Source organism: Molossus molossus, unplaced genomic scaffold (genome assembly GCF_014108415.1).
Source record: "Molossus molossus isolate mMolMol1 unplaced genomic scaffold, mMolMol1.p scaffold_m16_p_14, whole genome shotgun sequence".
Lineage (NCBI taxonomy): Eukaryota > Metazoa > Chordata > Mammalia > Chiroptera > Molossidae > Molossus > Molossus molossus.
In genome coordinates, this window is record NW_023425349.1 from 18,984,672 (window position 1) to 19,002,422 (window position 17,751).

At 52.6% G+C, this 17,751-nt stretch overlaps 1 protein-coding gene across 1 annotated transcript; it reads left to right on the plus strand.

The window, feature by feature from the left end:
* Positions 1–662: 662 nt before the first annotated feature.
* Positions 663–13,472, plus strand: LOC118630151 (alpha-1-microglobulin/bikunin precursor). Its single transcript, XM_036261879.1, has 10 exons — positions 663–779; positions 1,906–2,048; positions 3,324–3,400; positions 4,212–4,328; positions 4,756–4,857; positions 5,652–5,698; positions 10,577–10,658; positions 11,694–11,861; positions 12,417–12,590; positions 13,441–13,472. The coding sequence occupies exons 1-10, from the start codon at positions 663–665 to the stop codon at positions 13,470–13,472; spliced, it is 1,059 nt and encodes a 352-aa protein (XP_036117772.1).
* Positions 13,473–17,751: the final 4,279 nt, after the last annotated feature.

Sequence of the window (17,751 nt, forward strand, 5' to 3'; positions counted from 1 at the left end):
GGGGAAACGGCACCTCGTTCATGGGGCGGTTGTGGGATGGGCTCCGGGTCCCTGGTGGGTGCTAAGTGCTGGAACACAGCGGCGCAGTGCTGGTGCTCAGTGGATGGAAGCCGCTGTTATAATCATGAGCATCACTATTTCTGCTGTGATTTACTGGCTACGGGAAACCAGTGGTGACAGAAGGAACACTGGGGAGAGGACGTCACAGACTTCCCTGTGGTCTCTGATAAGTCACTTTCTCTCCCTGGGCCTGTTTTCTCATGGGAGAGATGGGCCTATTCAGACTCATCCTCCCGACTCTCGGGAGTGTGAAGTAGGTGGAGTGACCCAGCAGAAAAGGTCAGGGCTACCTGTGCCCTTCATTCGCACATGACCCTGGGACATGGGGGGTTTCTGGAGAAGCCTTTCTGGGGATGAACCCAGCCTGGGCTGCAATCGGGCCCTGTTGTGTTTGGCCAATGCCTCCGCTGAAACAGACCTCCTGGCCCCTTTGAACCACTGACCCCAGCCAGGGCACCACAAGGGATCAATCGGACCTGGCCTTGAGGCCCTGATTGGTCCTGGCCGGGCGGGGCAAACACCAAAGTCCTTCCCCAGCCTCAGGAGCTCCTCTGTCCCTGGACTGAGCCGCGAGTGACCCCTGAGGTACAGGAGCCAGAGCCATGCCGCGCCTCGGGGCCCTGCTTCTGCTGCTGACCGCCTGCCTGGCGGTGAGTGCCAACCCTGTGCCGGCACTGCCAGCCGACGTCCAAGTGCAAGAGAACTTCGACATGTCCAGGGTAAGGCTGGCCTCCCCGGGTGACGGTGACGGTGTCTGAGCAGCTGGGCCTGGCGGCAGGGGGGGGAGGGGCGGTCTTGCCTGCCTGGGGTCTCATTCCCCCCATCTGGAACTCCAGGGGTGGGCCCCTAAAGGCTCTCCCGCCCAGACGGTCTGGGGTTGATTGAAGTGACAATGCTGTGTGCCTGCCATTCTGTGGGGTTCTCTGACCCCGAGTCAAACGCCCCCACATTCAAAGCTGTCCTCTGAGGTTCCAAGGGAAACCCACCCCCGAGAGGGCTCCGTGCTGACTACTGCCCCGCGGCCGCCAGCACGCCCAGCCTTTCAGGACTCTGCCTGCCGACCCCCCGCACCCAGCCCTCACCCTTTAGCCACCCCCTCATCCCACAGGCCGGAGGGCACGGCGGGCATGTGCGCGCACAGGGAGGAGAGAGGCCGGACAGAGATGGGCTGGTGGGAATAAGAGGTCTTCCTTCCCGCCCAGCTCTGCCCGAATCTCCGGGTGACCTGGAACAGGACCTTGTCTACCCAGGTCTCCACATCGGAATGAGGGGCTCTCAGACCCTCCTAGCTGTGGCGTCCTGAGGATTTTATTTCCTTGCAGGAACAGGAAGGGTCATGGGTGGAGGGGTGGTGAGGAGCAGGGCCCCGAGCTGGCCCTCTGCAGGGACTGGAGGGTTCTCCCAGCTCTGCTGAGCAGTCTCGGGAAGGAGGGGTCAGGCTCGTCCTGCATCCGCTCAAGGCAAGGAGACACTTACAGGCAGCCAGGGGCTGTTGCGAGGGGCTGAGCACCCCGTGTCCTGACTCCTGCTCTTGGAGGGCAGTGGTTGATGTGACCTGAGGGCACGAGGATTGGACCCCATCCAAGCGAGCAGCACAGACCTCAGCTCTCAACAGAGTAAGGCCGGGCAGGGGGCCCACCTGAGCAGCTCCTTTCTAAGCCAGGACGCCTGAAGTTCCGCGATTAGGGCTCCATCCTCCTCTGAGGCTGTGGCATCCAAATCAGCTATAAGACGTTATCACTTCAAAGGATGAGTCATTCAGAGGAGGGAGGGGAGCAGACATCTGCCAAGACTCCTTCAAGGTCAGAGGCAAATCCAGACCCTCAGCTCTGTGGTTGCCTCTAGTTCTACGGGAAATGGTTCCACGTGGCCATCGGCTCCACCTGCCCCTGGCTGGTGAGGTTCAAGGACAGGCTGACCATGAGCACACTGATGCTGAGAGAGGGGGCGACGGAGAGGCAGATCAGCACGACCAGCACGCGTTGGCGGTGAGCTTGGGGTGAGGTGGGAGGGGTGAGGGACCAGGGCCCACCAGCCCCCGCCCTGGCTTCAGTCACCACCAGGTCCGGAAACTGGCCGACCTCTGAGCTGGAGATCTCTGTGCTCCACCGCCAGGGCGCCCTTTCTAATCGTCCGTCTGCGCCTCAAGGGCAGCGCCTCCAACGCCACCCCAGTTTTGCAACGTGCTCTTACTCCTGGGCGTCCCTTAGCTCAGTGAGGGCCCTTCAACCCGCCAGGGACCTGGAACCTGGGCCGGAGAGGGTGGCCTAAATCCTCGTCTCTGCTGCCATGGACCATCCCATCTGTCAGCAGGCCCCATCCATTCTCTTCCGAAATCCCTTCATTCTGTTCGCCTCCCCCTCTTCCCCCCAGTAACCTTGGTCCACCCACCGCCCTTTCTTTCCTGGTTGTCTGCAGCAGCCTCTCAGCTCTCCATGACCCACGTGTCCATGACCCGCCCAAGTGGACCGACTTTCAGGTCCTGGAACCCTTCAGCCTCCGTACCTCTCAGCCTTTCCCCATATGTTCCCTCCACTGAGGAAACCTCTCCCACCTCCTGGGCTAACTCCTATGGATCCCTCAGGACCCAGGTTCTGTGTCACTTCCTCCAGGAAGCCCTCCCTGACCCCTACAGTTCAGATCACACGCCTTCTCCCCCCGCCCCCACACACACACGTGGCACACTGACTGCATCTGCCTCTGGCCTGCCCACCTGTCCCACTCACTTGTTAGTTCCATGTGGGGACAGGTCTTGTCTTCCTCTGCATCCCCAGCATGTAGCACATAGATGCTGCTCAATAAGTGACAAACATCATAACAATAACAGTTCAGATGTGCACAGTGCTTACTCTGAGCTCTTTACATACGTCTCATTCGATCCTCCCAGCCACGCTGTGAGGTAGGAGCTATCATTACCCTATTTCACAGGTAAGGGAACTGGGGCAAGAGACACAGAGTAATAGAGGATGCATTGATTCATCACCCTGACTTCCCAGTGCACCAGTATAATGTGCAGATTTGGCTAAAGAAGTTGATTTTTAGTACTGGCTTTGCCAAGAGATGGCACGGATTAGCCCTTTTTCCTCTGTTCCTCTGTCCCCTCATATGTGAAATGGCTATCTCCCAGGGCTGGTGTAGGGTTCAACAAGGTATTTGAAATGTTATAAAAAGATATCTGGGAAGGACCCCGAAGAAGAAGGGGAGGAGGTAGCAGGACCATGGTCTCTACCAGAATTTACCTCTTTCGACTTGTTCATTTGCAGGAACGGCGTCTGTGAGGAAATCTCTGGTGTCTATGAGAAAACAGACACTGATGGAAAGTTCCTCTACAACAAGTCCAGTAAGTCGAGTCAAAGGAGAATCCACAGTTCTCGCCTTTGCTAAAAACAAACAAACAAAAACCTTGATGTCTTAAGCTCTCTTTCCTTCTCAGTTCTCTCTCCCTCTAACCTTTCCTCCCATTTTTCTGAGCTGTCATCTAGCCTTCCTCCAAATTCCTCCTCTCCTCCTCCTCCTTATCCCCCCCAGAATTAGAGTGATGGCGTGAATGTGAGGATGACATCAAGATTTCATCAGTCTTCATGTTAGGCATCTGCAATCAGCTGATCAAAATTTGCAAAGCATCTGCCATGGACAGAGCTCATGGTGCTAAGTGACAGAGGGACTTGGACATGCATGTATTCATTTATCCAGCAGATGTTTATTGAATATGTTCTGTGTGTCAACTAATTGTGTTAGGGGTTGAATATATGAATGTTTGGGTAGATGGATGGTTGGATAAATAAACGAGAGAATAAAAAAACGTTTGGTAAACATGCATATGTATGGATGGCAGATAAGTGAATTAATCAATCATCTAGATACATCAATGATTAAAGGGATGGAGGAAGGAAGAAAGGAGGGAAAGAAAGAAGGAAGGAAGGAGGGAGGAAGAAAGGAAAATGGATAAACTTATGGAGAAGCTGGATGGATGGAGTGATGGTAGATGAACTGATGACTACATAGAGGAGATAGATGGATGAAGAGATAAATGAGTAGATCAAGGGATGGGTAGACAAGATGACTGAATAGATGACGTGTGGGTAAATGATCTCAGGCTAGAAGGGCCTTCTGACCACCGAGCCCTCTGTCTTCCTGCATCCCCCACGCAGAATGGAACATCATCGTAGAGTCCTATGTGGTCCATACCAACTATGATGAGTATGCCATTATTCTGAGCAAGAAATCCAGCCACCACCATGGACCCACCATTACTGCCAAGCTCTATGGTAAAGGCCCGGAACCAGATACGCTCAGACCCGTGATCTAGGGACAGTGGGGTAGGGAGGAATGGGGAGTCTTGCTCTTTCCTTCTTTCCTGAGCTCCAGCTACAGGAAATGTGGGAACATTTATTCTGCCTGGAGGAGGTAGAGCGCGGTCTCCCATTAAGGCAGAGCCCTCCCCTTGGTCCCTAACTTTCCAGACCCGGAGAATTCCAGCGCCTTCGGGCCCTTGAAGGAACCCATGGAAGAACCCCGTGGGGGGTCGGGAGACCTGGATGGGGGTCGGGAGGGGCTTTTCTTCCTTTCTGGAGTTGATCTTTCTATGGTGTGTTAAAGAAATCGAATTGGAACAAATCCCTGGGCAGAATCATCTCAGGCCCTGCCCGCCCAGGCCCTGAGGCTCTAGGACTCGGCTCTGCTTCTGCCTTTCAGGGCGGGAGCCCCAGCTTCGGGAAAGCCTGCTGGAGGACTTCAGGGAGCTCGCCCGGGGCATGGGCATCCCCGAGGACTCCATCTTCACCATGGCCAACAGAGGTGAGCGGCACCCCCCGCACACACGCTTCTGCCTCCTCCTCCTCCTGAATGGCCCCCGAGAACATCTTCCTAGCCCCCGGGTCTCTCTTGTAAGCCTCGGAGAGAAGCAGAACAACCCCCCTTCCTTCTCTACAGAGAAGGCAGCTGGGGCCCCTGGATCTGCTCCGAGTCACACAGTGTGTGCCTGGCAGTGCTGGACTGGAACAGAGTAGACATAGTGTCTACTCTGCTGCTATGTGTCTAAGTGGGGTCATATTCAGAATCCACAGGTACCTCTTAGGAGGTAATAGAGTGTTAGGGTTCGGAGCATGGCCCAGAGGTAGAGCACCTAGGTTCACGTTGAGCTGGGTGGCTGGCTTGTGGCTGGGCAATCTTCCAGAGCCTCATTTTCCTCATCTGTAAAATGGGGATAATAATGTCTCGCTTATAAGTTGCTGTGAGGAGTCAATGAGACAAAGCCATTAAATACAATAGCACTGTGCCTGGTGTCTAGTAAGTGCTGAACAAATGTTAGCCATTTCTGTTCTGTGACGGTGCTGATGACATGCTGGTGGTGAGGTGGAGAGGACGCCGATGGTGATGACGGTGCAGCCACCAGCCTGCGACTTTTCTAAGAATGACCTTCAGAAAGCCACGTGGGTGGAGCCATTCATGAAGTGGGCTAACGCACAGATTCCAGTGCGATGCCCACCTGGCGTGTCGTCAGCACTATGAAGGACGCAAAGCCCTCTCTGGTCTAGGATGCCCCCCAAGTGGTCCTCTTATTCACCTCTGTCTCCTGTCCTCTGACCTAGGAGAGTGTGTCCCTGGGGAGCAGGAGCCAGAGCCCACTGCACCCCCAGTGAGTACCTGTTTCCCCTATTCCATCCCCTCCCTGCCTGCTTGATTTTTGCTGCCCCTGCTGAGGTCCTGCTGTGGTGGGGTCACTGAGAGGGCTTGCGGGAGGGCAGTGAGGGGCCTGGGTTTTGAAGTCAGTCCCACGTGGGCTCAGTCCCGGTTCTGCCGCTACAGCCAGTGCTGCCCAATTGGGACCTCGCTTTTCTCACATATGAAATGGGGTAATTAGTCACCCTCCCAGAGCAAGAATTCAATGACATGTTACAAAAGTTCCCAGCATGGTGCCTAAGAACAGTCAAGTATTTAATGATGAATTAACAATACTCACTAAATGAAAATAAAATTAATCGATCTTTCTAAAATCAGCAAACCTAAGAGCAGCAGCTTCTCAAACTATAGGGCAGAAGGCCTAGGCTGCCTTTTGATTTTTGGGGTGTCCTTACTCTTCTATCTTATTTTCCTGCTTTTTGCCATAGTGATTAAGCTATATTCATTCTTTTTTTCTGATTATTTGAAAATTATATATCCTAATTTATTCTGCTGAAGTGTGTATAAGTCTATATATAATGTTTATCTAGAAATGTATTCCTGAAAATTGAAAAAAAAAGACAATGGCCTTATTCCTGCAAAGAATTAACAGTTAACATATTATTTGTTTGCTTCTACATTTTTAAAGAAAAATTAGCATTGATTTTATAAAACTAACATATGCTCATTATAAAGAATTAAAATAATGCAGCCTGGCCACTGTGGCTCAGTGGTTGAGCGTCGAGCCATGCACCAAGAGGTTGCCAGTTCGATTCCCGGTCAGGGTACATGCCCAGGTTGTGGGCCCGATCCCCAGTGGGGGGCATGCAGTAGGCTGCCAATCCATGTTCTCTCTCATTAATGTTTCTCTCTCTTCCTCTCCCTTCCTCTCTCCCTAAAATCAATAAAGAAAAAAGAATACTTAAAAAAAAAAAGAAGCTCTGGCCAGTTTGGCTCAGCGGTTAGAGAGTTGGCCTGGGGTCCAGAGAGACCTGGGTTCAGTTCCCGCTAAGGGCACGTACCTCGGTTGCAGTTTGTCCCTGGCCCTGGTTGGTCGTGCGGGTGGCAGCCACTCGATGTGTCCCTTTCACATCGATGTCTCTCTCTCTCTCTCTCCCTCTCTCCCCCTCCCACTCTATCTGAACAAATAATGGAAAAATGTCCTCGGGTGAGGATAAAAAAAAAAGAATTAAAACAGTGCAGAAAAGTACTAACAAATAGAAGTTTTTTAAAAATTCCACCACTCAAAAATGACCAGCACTCACATCATTCCAGAAACCTTGACAGGCAGGCCTGTGGGGAGGACAGATTGGGGCTAGACAGAGGCACAGGTTTAGATATAATGTTATTAAACGGGATTATACTGCAGATGCTACTTTTAATTTGTAAAAACATTCATTGTGGCCCTGGCCGGTTTGCTCAGCGGTTAGAGCATCGGCCTGTGGTTCGGAGAGACCCGGGTTTGGTTCCCGCTAAGGGCACGTACCTCGGTTGCAGTTTGTCCCCGGCCCTGGTTGGTTGTGCGGGTGGCAGCCACTCGATGTGTCCCTTTCACGTCAATGTTTCTCTCTCTCTCTCCCTGTTCCTCTCTCTCCCTCCCACTCTACCTGAACAAAAAATGGAAAAATGTCCTCGGGTGAGGATAAAAAACAAAAAACAACAACAACAAAACATTCATTGTATTTTTATTTGAATTTTTTAAAAATGAAGTGGACTTTTTAAACTACAAGTAGATATTTCTTCACCACAAGAGACTTATTTCTTAAAGAAGGCTCTGAGTCAAGTCAAGGTTATGAGAAAACATTTAAGAGGTGGGCATCACTGGATACACTTTTATTATTTAATTTTTTTAATCCACACCCGAGGACGTTTTTTTGTTGTTGTTGTTTTTTTGTTTTTTATCCTCACCCGAGGACGTTTTTCCATTTTTTGTTCAGGTAGAGTGGGAGGGAGAGAGAGGAACAGAGAGAGAGAGAGAGAAACATCGATGTGAAAGGGACACATTGAGTGGCTGCCACCCTCACAACCGACCAGGACCGGGGACAAACTGCAACCGAGGTACGCGCCCTTAGCGGGAACCGAACCCGGGTCTCTCAGGACCGCAGGCCAACGCTCTAACCGCTGAGCCAAACCCGCCAGGGCCACAGCCGAGGACATTTTTGCATTTATCTTCAGATAGAGCGGGAGGGAGAGAGGGAGGAAGAGAGAGAGAAACGTCAATGTGAGAGAGACACATTGAGTGGTCGCCACCCACACGACCCCAACCGGGGCCAGGGACAAACTGCAACCGAGGTTTGTGCCCTTAGTGGGAACGAAACCCAAGACTCTCTGGTCCTCGGACTGATGCTCTAACCACTGAGCCAAACCGGCCAGGGCTGGATACACTTTTAGAGGATATCTGTTTTCTTTATCGTTTGACAGTCAAATTCTAGCACTCTCAAACTCTGTTTTGTCTCCTGGCCCCTTTTTCTTTACATTGTCCAGATTACCACTGTTGCCATAATTCCCAGTCATCTAGGGCTGGTAATTGTTTTAAAATATTTTTTCTTTATTGATTTTAGAGAGAGGGGAAGGGAGAGGAAGAGAGAGATAGAAACATCGATGAGAGAGAACATCAATGGGCTGCTTCCTGCATGCCCCCCGCTGGGGATTTGGCCCACAACCTGGGCATGTGCCCTGACCAGGAATCGAACTGGTGACCTTTCAGTGCACGGGACAACACAACCAACTGAGCCACACTTGCCAGGGCGCTTTCTTTTTCCTTTAAAAAAAAAGGTTTTTTTGCCCTGGCTGGTTTGGCTCAGCAGTTAGAGCATCGGTCTGAGGACCAATGAGTCCCGGGTTCGATTCCAGTCAAGGGCACGTACCTTGGTTGCGGTTCATCCCTGGCCCTGGTAGGGGTCGTGGGGGAGGCAACCAATCGATGTGTCCCTCTCTCTCTCTGTCTCTCTCTCTCTCCTTCCCTCCCTCCCACTCTATCTGATGATAAATGGAAAAATATCTTTGGGTGAGGATTAAAAAATGTTTTAATTGATTTTAGAGAGAGAGGGAAACATCAATTCATTGTTCCACCCATCCATGCATTCATGGATTGCTTCCTGCATGCACCCTGACCAGGGACTGAACCCACAACCTTGATGTATGGGGACAGCGCTCCAACCAACTGAGCCACTTGCCCAGGGCCTTCCATTGCTTCCTTCCAGGCCATCTACATCCCTGTTATTGTGGATATTGTGTAAGAGTGACGTTTATATTTTCTACCTTTTGTTTTGAGAATGGCTTTTAATATTTACATAAGTTGTATGACCATTTTAACAATAATTTAACCTAAACTTTACATTTTATTGACTTCAGTTTACCACCATTGCTTTGCTATCACACCAGCCATTTTCCCTTCTCAATTGGTGGGAATGTTTCCATTAAGTAGTTTTTTCCAGAAAGATACATGAGTGGAAAACTACTGGATCCTTGCATGTCTGAGAAAGTCTTTCTGTGTTTATGTCACATGGTCAACAGCTTGGATGAGTGAAGAATCAATCCCTGGGTTGCAACCTTTTCCCTTTTACAACCTCAGATATTGCTCTGCAGCTTCTGTCATTAAATGTCATCATCTACTCCAAGGGCCACTGGGATATCCTTGTCTCTAGGAAATGTGTAGATGGGGCTTTTCATTAATTCTGCCCTTTGAGCTCTTGTAATTGGATAGCTCAAGTCTTTCCTCAACTGAGAAAAATTTTCTTCTATTATTTCTATATTGATTGCTTCTCCTAGAATTCCTATTATGTGAATTTCTTTCTTATAATCTCTATACTGTCAATTTATTGTCTCTGCTGGGTGGTTAAATTCAACAAAGTCTTTTCCATTTCCAGTAACTTTCTACTTCTCTCATGTTACTCATTTCCATAACCCTTGGTTCCTGTTATATTGATGCAATGTCATCTTGAATTCCGTTGATGGTTTAAGCTTTCTGTTTCTTACTGTCATCCTGTGTTTAGTGGAGACATTTCTCCAGCTCAGCCTGATTCTTCTGAGCAGCTGCATTTGTTTAGTTTGTCCCGTGACTTCTCTCTTTTCCTTCACTCTCACCAAGGAAGGCCCATACGCAACCAGCTTGAGATGGGTTTTGGCAGACAGTGGAGTCCCTGATCATGGCTTCCACTTACATCTTAAAAGGAGAAGGGAACATTCGCAGTTACTATAGTTTTACTTCTGCAGATTCCAGGTCTCACCTGCGGGCAGGAAGACTGGTGGCCTGCATTTTCCTGTTTATCCCTTTTTACATTGCTGCGGAATCCTGCTTCAGGGGACTCCATACTCGGAGACCCTTTGACAGCTCTGGCAGCCTGCCCTGCCCTGCAGTTCCCCACCGCCCAACCTCCACCACAGCTAGGAGAGCGAGGGCCAATCTCAGGTCCCTTCTTACTCTACATGGCTTTTCCTTGGCAAGCAGCTTCCATCGTAAGCAGCCTTTGCTGCAAACCAGGCACACCCACACTCCGTTGTGTACAAATGCCTTCATGTGCCTCGCATGGGAGTGTTCCCCTTCCCTGGTTTCCAACCCTGGGGTAGGCTCCTTTTCCATTATTACGTCCTTTCGGCCCTTGAACTGGAGGTTGGATGCGAGGCATTGCTATAGCTCGAGGTTCTGAGTTTTCATTTCAGTCCAGAAATCTGTCCTGTGATGCCCATTCTGGAATTCAGGTTGATGCTTTTGGGAAAACAGGCCACTAACCAGTCTAGTAGCTGCGCTTCTGTCTATACCCCGATTCCCGAAACAAATGATGTGTGTGTTCTGGTGATACAGGTGAGCAGTAGTGGGAAGGTCCCTGCAACAGCTTCTCTTTCTCCCCCCCAGAGAGCCCGGCGGGCTGTGCTGCCCCAGGAACAGGAAGGATCAGGGGCTGGGCAACTACTAAGTGAACTCAGCAGGAAAGAAGGTAATTATCACTCACCTCTTCACCCCCTTCTGCCATACTTGAGGGGAAGGACCCATGGCTGGCTCACCCTGGCTGCCTCATGATAATGAGACCTCTCATTTTTCTGCTCAAGTCAAGGACTAGGCCCAGAAAAGGCAAATCAAGTACTCAGCCCTGTGCCAGGGGTTGTGAGGGAGAGAGGAGATAAGGCATGGTCTGAGCTCCATAAGAAGCCAGTTCTTGCCCTGTCTCACTGTGGGGCCTCCTAGCCTTGGTTTCCTCATCTGTACAATGGGATAACAACCCGCTGAGCTACCATCGGGGTTCTTGTGGGAGCAAGATGGGGAAGAATGTGAGGATGCTTTGTGTAGTTGACAGTGTTTACGAACAACTCGCTCTCCAACGCACTCTGCAAACACTGAACCTGGCTCCACCCCAGACCTGGAGCTGGGCACTGGTGTCACAGAGACAGACCACCCATGTCGTTTTGGAACTTCGGGTCAAGTGGAGGCAGTCAGGGAGAAAGTGATAGACCCAAAAGGGAGGGTCAGCTAACAGGCTGGAGTAGCACAGAGGGTGTAGGGGTGAGGAGATCAAGGACTTCATGGATGAAGGGAATTCATGCTGCGTCCAGGTATCCAGGTAGGGTTTTATGGAGCAATGCATTCCAAAGACATGGGGGTGGGGCCTCGGTGAAGAGGTCAAGCTGGCTGGCATGGATGCTGGTGAAGGTATCATCAACTACTATTATTACAGAGTCTTTGGGCAGATACGACCAACACAGGGGATGGTGGTCTGTGGGTCGTGTATCTCCCCATGTTCTGGAGTGGAATGAGCATTGATTTTGAAGTCCAATGGACATCATTTTGAACCTCAGCACTGTGTGACCCTGGGCAAGTCACTTTACCTCTCGATTTCCTCATCTATAAAATTAGTTGGTCATCCTTCCTCGTAGTACAGAAATGAAAACTAAATGAGATGACGCATGGTCAGTGTCCGGCCTGGTGACAGCTACACGACAAGCACCCAGTAAGTGCTGCTGCTCTGCCCTTGCAGATTCTTGCCAACTGGGCCACGCAGTAGGCCCCTGCCTGGGGATGTTCAGGCGGTATTTCTACAACGGCTCATCCATGGCCTGCGAAACTTTCGAATACGGCGGCTGCCTGGGCAACGGCAACAACTTCGTCTCCGAGAAGGAGTGTCTGCAGACCTGCAGGACTGTGGGTGAGCGCGGGCCCCGCTCCGCGCGCCGCCCCGCCCAGCGCTGTCCTCCCAACGGGCCACCGGCCAAAGGCACAGGCAGCCGCGATGTCCCGGTGGTGGAACTCCAGGGCACGTTTCCTGACGTCACAGGAATTGGATGTGGGCGACCCTAGGAAAGTCCTTTCTTTTTAAAATCCTCACCTGAGGATATTTTTCCATTTTTGTTCAGATAAAGTGGGAAGGAGAGAGAGGAAGAGAGGGAGAGGGAGAGAAACATCCACGTGAGAGGGACACATCGACTGGTTGCCTCCCACATGGCCCCAACCAGGGCCGGGGACAAATCACAACTGAGGTACGTGCCCTTGACCGGAATCGAACCCGAGACTCATTGGTCCTAGGGCCGATGCTCCAACCGCTGAGCCAAGCCGGCCAGGGCAGCAAGTTATTTCTTTACACGGGCTCTCGCTTCCCAGTCTAGTGGGGACTAGGTGGTGCAGGGTCCCTGGTTGGGGTCCTTGGCCTCAGCCAGCCAGCCGTAAGGATTACTAATGCCGTGTGCCCCCGCCCTGTCCACAGCGGCCTGCAATCTGCCCATAGTCCCTGGCCCCTGCCGGGGCTACAGCCAGCTCTGGGCATTTGACGCTGTGCAGGGAAAGTGCGTCCTCTTCAATTACGGGGGCTGCCAAGGCAACGGCAACAAGTTCTACTCGGAGAAGGAGTGCAAGGAGTACTGCGGTGTCCCTGGCGACGGTAGGTGGCCCTGGGGGTGCTGGGCTGGGCCCGGGGTGCTGGGGTCCAGGCGGGAGAGCCCTGGTATGTGGGGGCCTGGAAAGCTAAGTTCTGGACTCTGCACCAGGTGACCAGCCATTTACTCTCCGAGCCTCAGCTTCCCATCTTTAAAATGGGGCCAAGCCCTTGTTCCAGCCACGCTGGGGTACCTGGGGGACCAGGTACAGGGGAGCGTGTGCAGGGCAGTCTGAGGAGCCCCGCAGAACTGGGCGGATTCTGGCGCTGCCACGTTCGGGCCGGCCACTCTGGGCAAGTGCCAATCTTAGCCTCAGTTTTCTCTTTTGTAAAATGGGACAAAGTACCTGCTCCCAGACTTCACAGTGCTTGGCACGCTTGGTGCTCGGCTAATAGCAGCTCTTACTGATGGCGACGGTGATGCTCTAATGAGAACAGGGCAGGCACACCTGGCTTTATTGAGCCCCACAGATACTGTATTTGTTACAAACTGAAGGCAAGACCCTCCCCCAGCAAGATTACGACTCACTTTAGGTTGCTAGCGCTTTATTACGGTGGTCTAGAAGCGAACTGCCGTCTCTCCGCCCTGTGCCTGCACCAGCATTGCGGGCGGCGGCAGCCACGTAAGCTCGCTGTGCCTTCTGTCCCCACGAGGAAAGAGCAGCTCAAGTAAATCAGAAGAGGCAAGAAAATCGGGTCCTCTGTGGAAGGCACTTTGGAGATCCAAACCATTCAGCGAGCAGGGGTTCCTGGCCCCAGCTGCCTTTCCTCCCCCATGCGGCACCCCCTCCCCGACCGTCCCCTCGGGGCCCTCCGGCGAGCCCCACAGCTACTCTCTGAGCCTCTGTGTCCACAGGAGACGAGGAGCTGCTGCGCTTCTCCAACTGACGGCCCAAGGCCAGAGGTCCCAGGCCGGAGGATGGCAGAGGCTGCGGCCCATGTCCGCCCCGGGCCCCGCATCAGGCAGGCTGGGCCGAGGGACTGGGGTTCCAATAAAAACCAGATCCTAAACTCCTGAAACTCCAGCCCTGACTGTTGATTGTCCTCATACACGTAGTGAGAGGGGCGGGACGGGAGACCCAGCCTTCCCCTGAGTGAGTGTCTGTCGGAAAGGTAACAACTATCTTCTGGACAGGAAATGGGCTATGCAGACTATGCAACATAAATCACAATTCTGTGTGCTCGACAACAGCATCAAATCGGATGTTTTCACAAAGGCAGAAGAGGGGGGAAGCTCTGCCGGGTCACCAACGACCCAGGGTCAGAGTGATTGTGCCCCGTGTGCCCAGGAGGGTCAGTGTCTGAGATCATCCTGTCCTTTGCCACCTGGAGCCCCCTCCACTGTTGTACTTCGGCCACAGCCACGTCCCCAGCACCAGCGGCCAGGAACGGAAAAGCCTTGGGCTGTTCGCCCGCCAGGCCGAGTTCCCATCTCCTGGGACCCCACTGCCCCTCTGCCCAGGATGTCCACCGACCTGCACGTCATGTCCATGACGCCCAGCAGGGCCCGGGCCCAAAGCCAGCAGCCTCGATCTGGCTGGCTGCCCCCTCAGAACTGGTAGGCCGTCCAGGGTGACTCGGGCACCAACCTGGCCCAAGAACACGATTCTAGGAGCCTCCAATTTAGACACATGGAATATACAAACATCCAATTTCTAAATATCTCTTGCTAGCCTCGTCCACCCGAGCCCAGCTGGATGCGGCCGCTGCGGAGGGAGGGAAGCCAGCTTGGGGTCCGAAGTGGATGCTGACCAGGGCAGCAGGGCCAGCGCCTTTTCTCCACGGGGCCCGCGTGCTAAGGGCTGGGTGCTGACTCAGTCCAGGGCCCTTCTCATGCCCTCAGCCCATTTGCTTGAGGCCCATCAAGAAGGAAAAGGGAGGAAATTCCACATCTTTTGGGATAAACCCAGAAGCAAGGCCTTGGGTGTAGAAAGCTTTGTGTCCCTCTTGGGCAGAGCACATCAAGTCCCCCTCCTGCTGTCTCCAGTCTAGAGCTTGGGGAGAGGGCTGAGGGACACCTGTGTCACGGCCAGGACACTGGGCGGAAGTGGGTGGGACCCAGGCAGTGGGCTCTGGGGAAGTGACAGGCTGTCCAGCCTGGACTAACAAGTGTCATCCCACCTCATGACCACACTTTGCTCCCTCCCACGCATGCCTCCCACCAGGGCACCCAAGGCAGCTGAAGGTGCCGACCTGAAGAGGGTATCTGAAGTGACCCAAAGGACAAAGTGTAGACCAGAGGCTGGCAGGCCAGCTGGTAGACGGGCGTGTGGCTTAGGTTACTTCTCACAGTTCTGAATTCACTGTTTGAACACTGAGCTTCACATGCACGTGGGTTTCTCAGTTCTCCGGAGATAAGTTCCGGCAGCCCTGGGCCTGACCCTGCTGGCCTCTGGGACAGGGCCTCCTGCACTTCAGCCCTGCCCAAAGCCTTCCCCACAAAACACCCCTTGGATCCGACCCTGTCCCTCGGGGTGCAGGAGGGATGAAGCGCACCTTTGACCCCGAGTCCAGGGTCCACGAGGCTCATCTCAGGAGGCCCCAGAATCCTTTACGGCAAAGTGGCTGCTCTGGAGACTCACTTGATCCTGTAGTCACTCATTTCTGATACAAAGTGGATGTGGCTGTGTAACAAACCTGCATCCTTTCTCAGACTGGAAACTCTTGGCTGTAGAAGGTTCTGGCCAGGCCCTGGCCTTGTCTGCGACATTCCGAGGTGTGGGGGGATGGTCAGCCTGGACCCCACAGAAACACCTCAATTTCAGCTGCTCGCTCAGGGCCCCTCCCATCAGCCGTCAGAGGGCAGGGCTGATGTCCCGAGGGGCCCCGCTGGAGCCTACACCTGTGGGATTTGTCCAGCTGACCCGAGTAACTCTCTCCAAGAGCAGCCTGCCTCTGGCTGAAGACAGGGGTCAAGTGAAGCCCCAGGGTGTCTGGCACCCACTTACCTCGACAGCCAGATGGTGTCATCTTCGAAGGACAGGTGTTCCGGCAGCAACAGGCCTGCTGTCTCCCCTCCCACCCACCGAGGCCACAGCTCATCCTCCGTGGTGTCTTCCGTCCCCTGCCTCAGCTGGGCTCGACTCCAGCGAAGAAGTGTGGGGCCTGTGTCTGGTGTGTGAGGCTCCGGGTGGGGCCTGGTGGGGGGCGAGTCCACGCAGGCTGGTCCGTGTGTTCACCGTGGGGGCGCTCACAGATGCCACCAGGAATTTGGCAAAGCCACGGACACTCTTCCCCAGAAAGGCAGGCATCACACAGATCACTTGGGAGGCCACTGCCACAGGGTCACCAGAGGCACGTGAACCACCGCTGGGCAAGGTGAACTTAGATGTGTCCCTTAGGTACCGTTGGACTCAGAGGAAATCCATCCTTCCTCCCCGGGCCGAGGCTCCACCAGCCAGGCCTGTAGGGACCACGTCTCCCTTGGCCATGTCCCTCCATCATTTCTCAAACATCGGCTGAGTGTTTGGGACAAGCAACGAGCTCCGATGAGTTAGCCACGCTGACCTCAGCTGTCACCCCCAGGTGCCCTGCCTCTGGTCCATCCCTACCCACCAGCAGATGCTCCTAACTGGAGCACATGGCCCCACCCCAAACCCAAGAAATTCCACCACACACTGCCATCTTCCTAAAGGTTGTTTTATTGTAAAACCATAAATACAACACCGACATGAAGTCATTTAAGCAACTGATCCTCTCTAACCATTAAAAGGATGTCTTTTTGCCTTGGCATCAACCAACTGGGAAATAATGTTGCAAGAATTCATGGGGTCGAGGGGTTCTGAATTCTGGGCCGGGGCTTTTGGTGATTTAAGGAACCAGGTGGAACCTTCCTCTTCTCCCTGGGAACGTCCCACTTTTGGACAAGAACAGACAGTTAAAAACAGCAACATTTAAACAGTTCAGTTTTAAATTTTATTACTTTGTAAAAAGCTTTCCTTTCTCTGTTCCTTTCCTCCATTTGACATCAGCAAAAGTTTGAAACATCACAAAACTGATTTGGCTGTCAATGGAGAAACGGTACCAGGTACCAAAACAAAGTGAAACAAAAAACCCAAAGGACACACAGAAAACCCTTAAATAAACCCTCAGGTTTGGTCTCGGGGGTCACACAGCACACAAGAACCGTCAACTCAACCCCCATGCAATGTGACTCCTTGCAGCGGTCGGACCCACACTGACACAGGAGACCGCAACAATGTCTTTCGTTAATTAACACAGCAAGGGTGACACTAGGTAACTTTTTTTTTTTTTTTTTTTAAATACAGTACATGGTACACAGGGTCCCAAGACGGCCCTGCAGAAACCCCTCGTGGAGACTTGAGCCAAGCACTGGCTGTTTATAAAAATATTGTGTTGCTACAAAAGTATAAATTAATGCTACCGGTATTAAGAAATATTAAACACATAAAACTTATAAGGATTAAGAAAAATATTCATTAATACCTGTAGAAAACTCTGGCCTAAAAAAGATATTTTTTTTGTGTTTGCTTTTTTGTAAATTTTTTTTTTTTTGTATTTTTTTTTTTTTTTTAAGATGACTTGAGCTTCTTGCACTCGGAGAGAGAGACACAGTCAGATGTGCCTACGGTATTGCCTAGAACGTGGGAACTACTGAGACGGGGGAGGGTGCACGCACGTGGTACTGAGTGGGCGCGGGAGGGAGGGTCACCAAGGCGTTCGAGATTTACCTGATGTGAAGGAATCACCACTGTGAAGTCGTGGGGAAAAGAAAAGGGTAGGATCAGAAGAGAACTGAAAATAATTTATACTTTTTAAAAAATATCTCTGCTCAGGCAGTTGTACAAAATGATTTCCTGATGTGTGGGATCTGAATGGCCCGGGGCATGGTGCCCAGTGGGTCCGAGCCTTCAGCCCCTAGGTCCCTCTGTCTCCTGGCTGGTGAGTCCCAGCCCCATGCCAGTCCACGAGCTTGCTCACTGCTTGGGAACCCAGCCGCCCTGGCTGGCAGGGGAGGGTCGGGAGGGGGTCCCTGGCAGGGACTGGCTGGCACCTGGGTTGTGAGAGGAGCCCCTCCTTCCGGCTGGTCTCAGACCCCAAGGTCTCTGCCAACCTGGACTCCAGGAAGTGCCACAGGGATCCCAGGCCCCTGAGGTTGCAGTCAAGGCTGGGCTGTGCCCCTGTAAGGAACTTTGGTTTGAAGAGT

What these genes read in the sequence shown, in the direction of transcription:
- LOC118630151 (XM_036261879.1), top strand. Translation starts at nt 663, where the DNA reads ATGCCGCGCCTCGGGGCCCTGCTTCTGCTGCTGACCGCCTGCCTGGCG. An exon ending in CATTACTGCCAAGCTCTATG is followed by an intron (nt 4,329 to 4,755) that starts GTAAAGGCCCGG and finishes TCTGCCTTTCAG; the next exon opens with GGCGGGAGCCCCAGCTTCGG. An exon ending in CAGAGCCCACTGCACCCCCA is followed by an intron (nt 5,699 to 10,576) that starts GTGAGTACCTGT and finishes TCTCCCCCCCAG; the next exon opens with AGAGCCCGGCGGGCTGTGCT.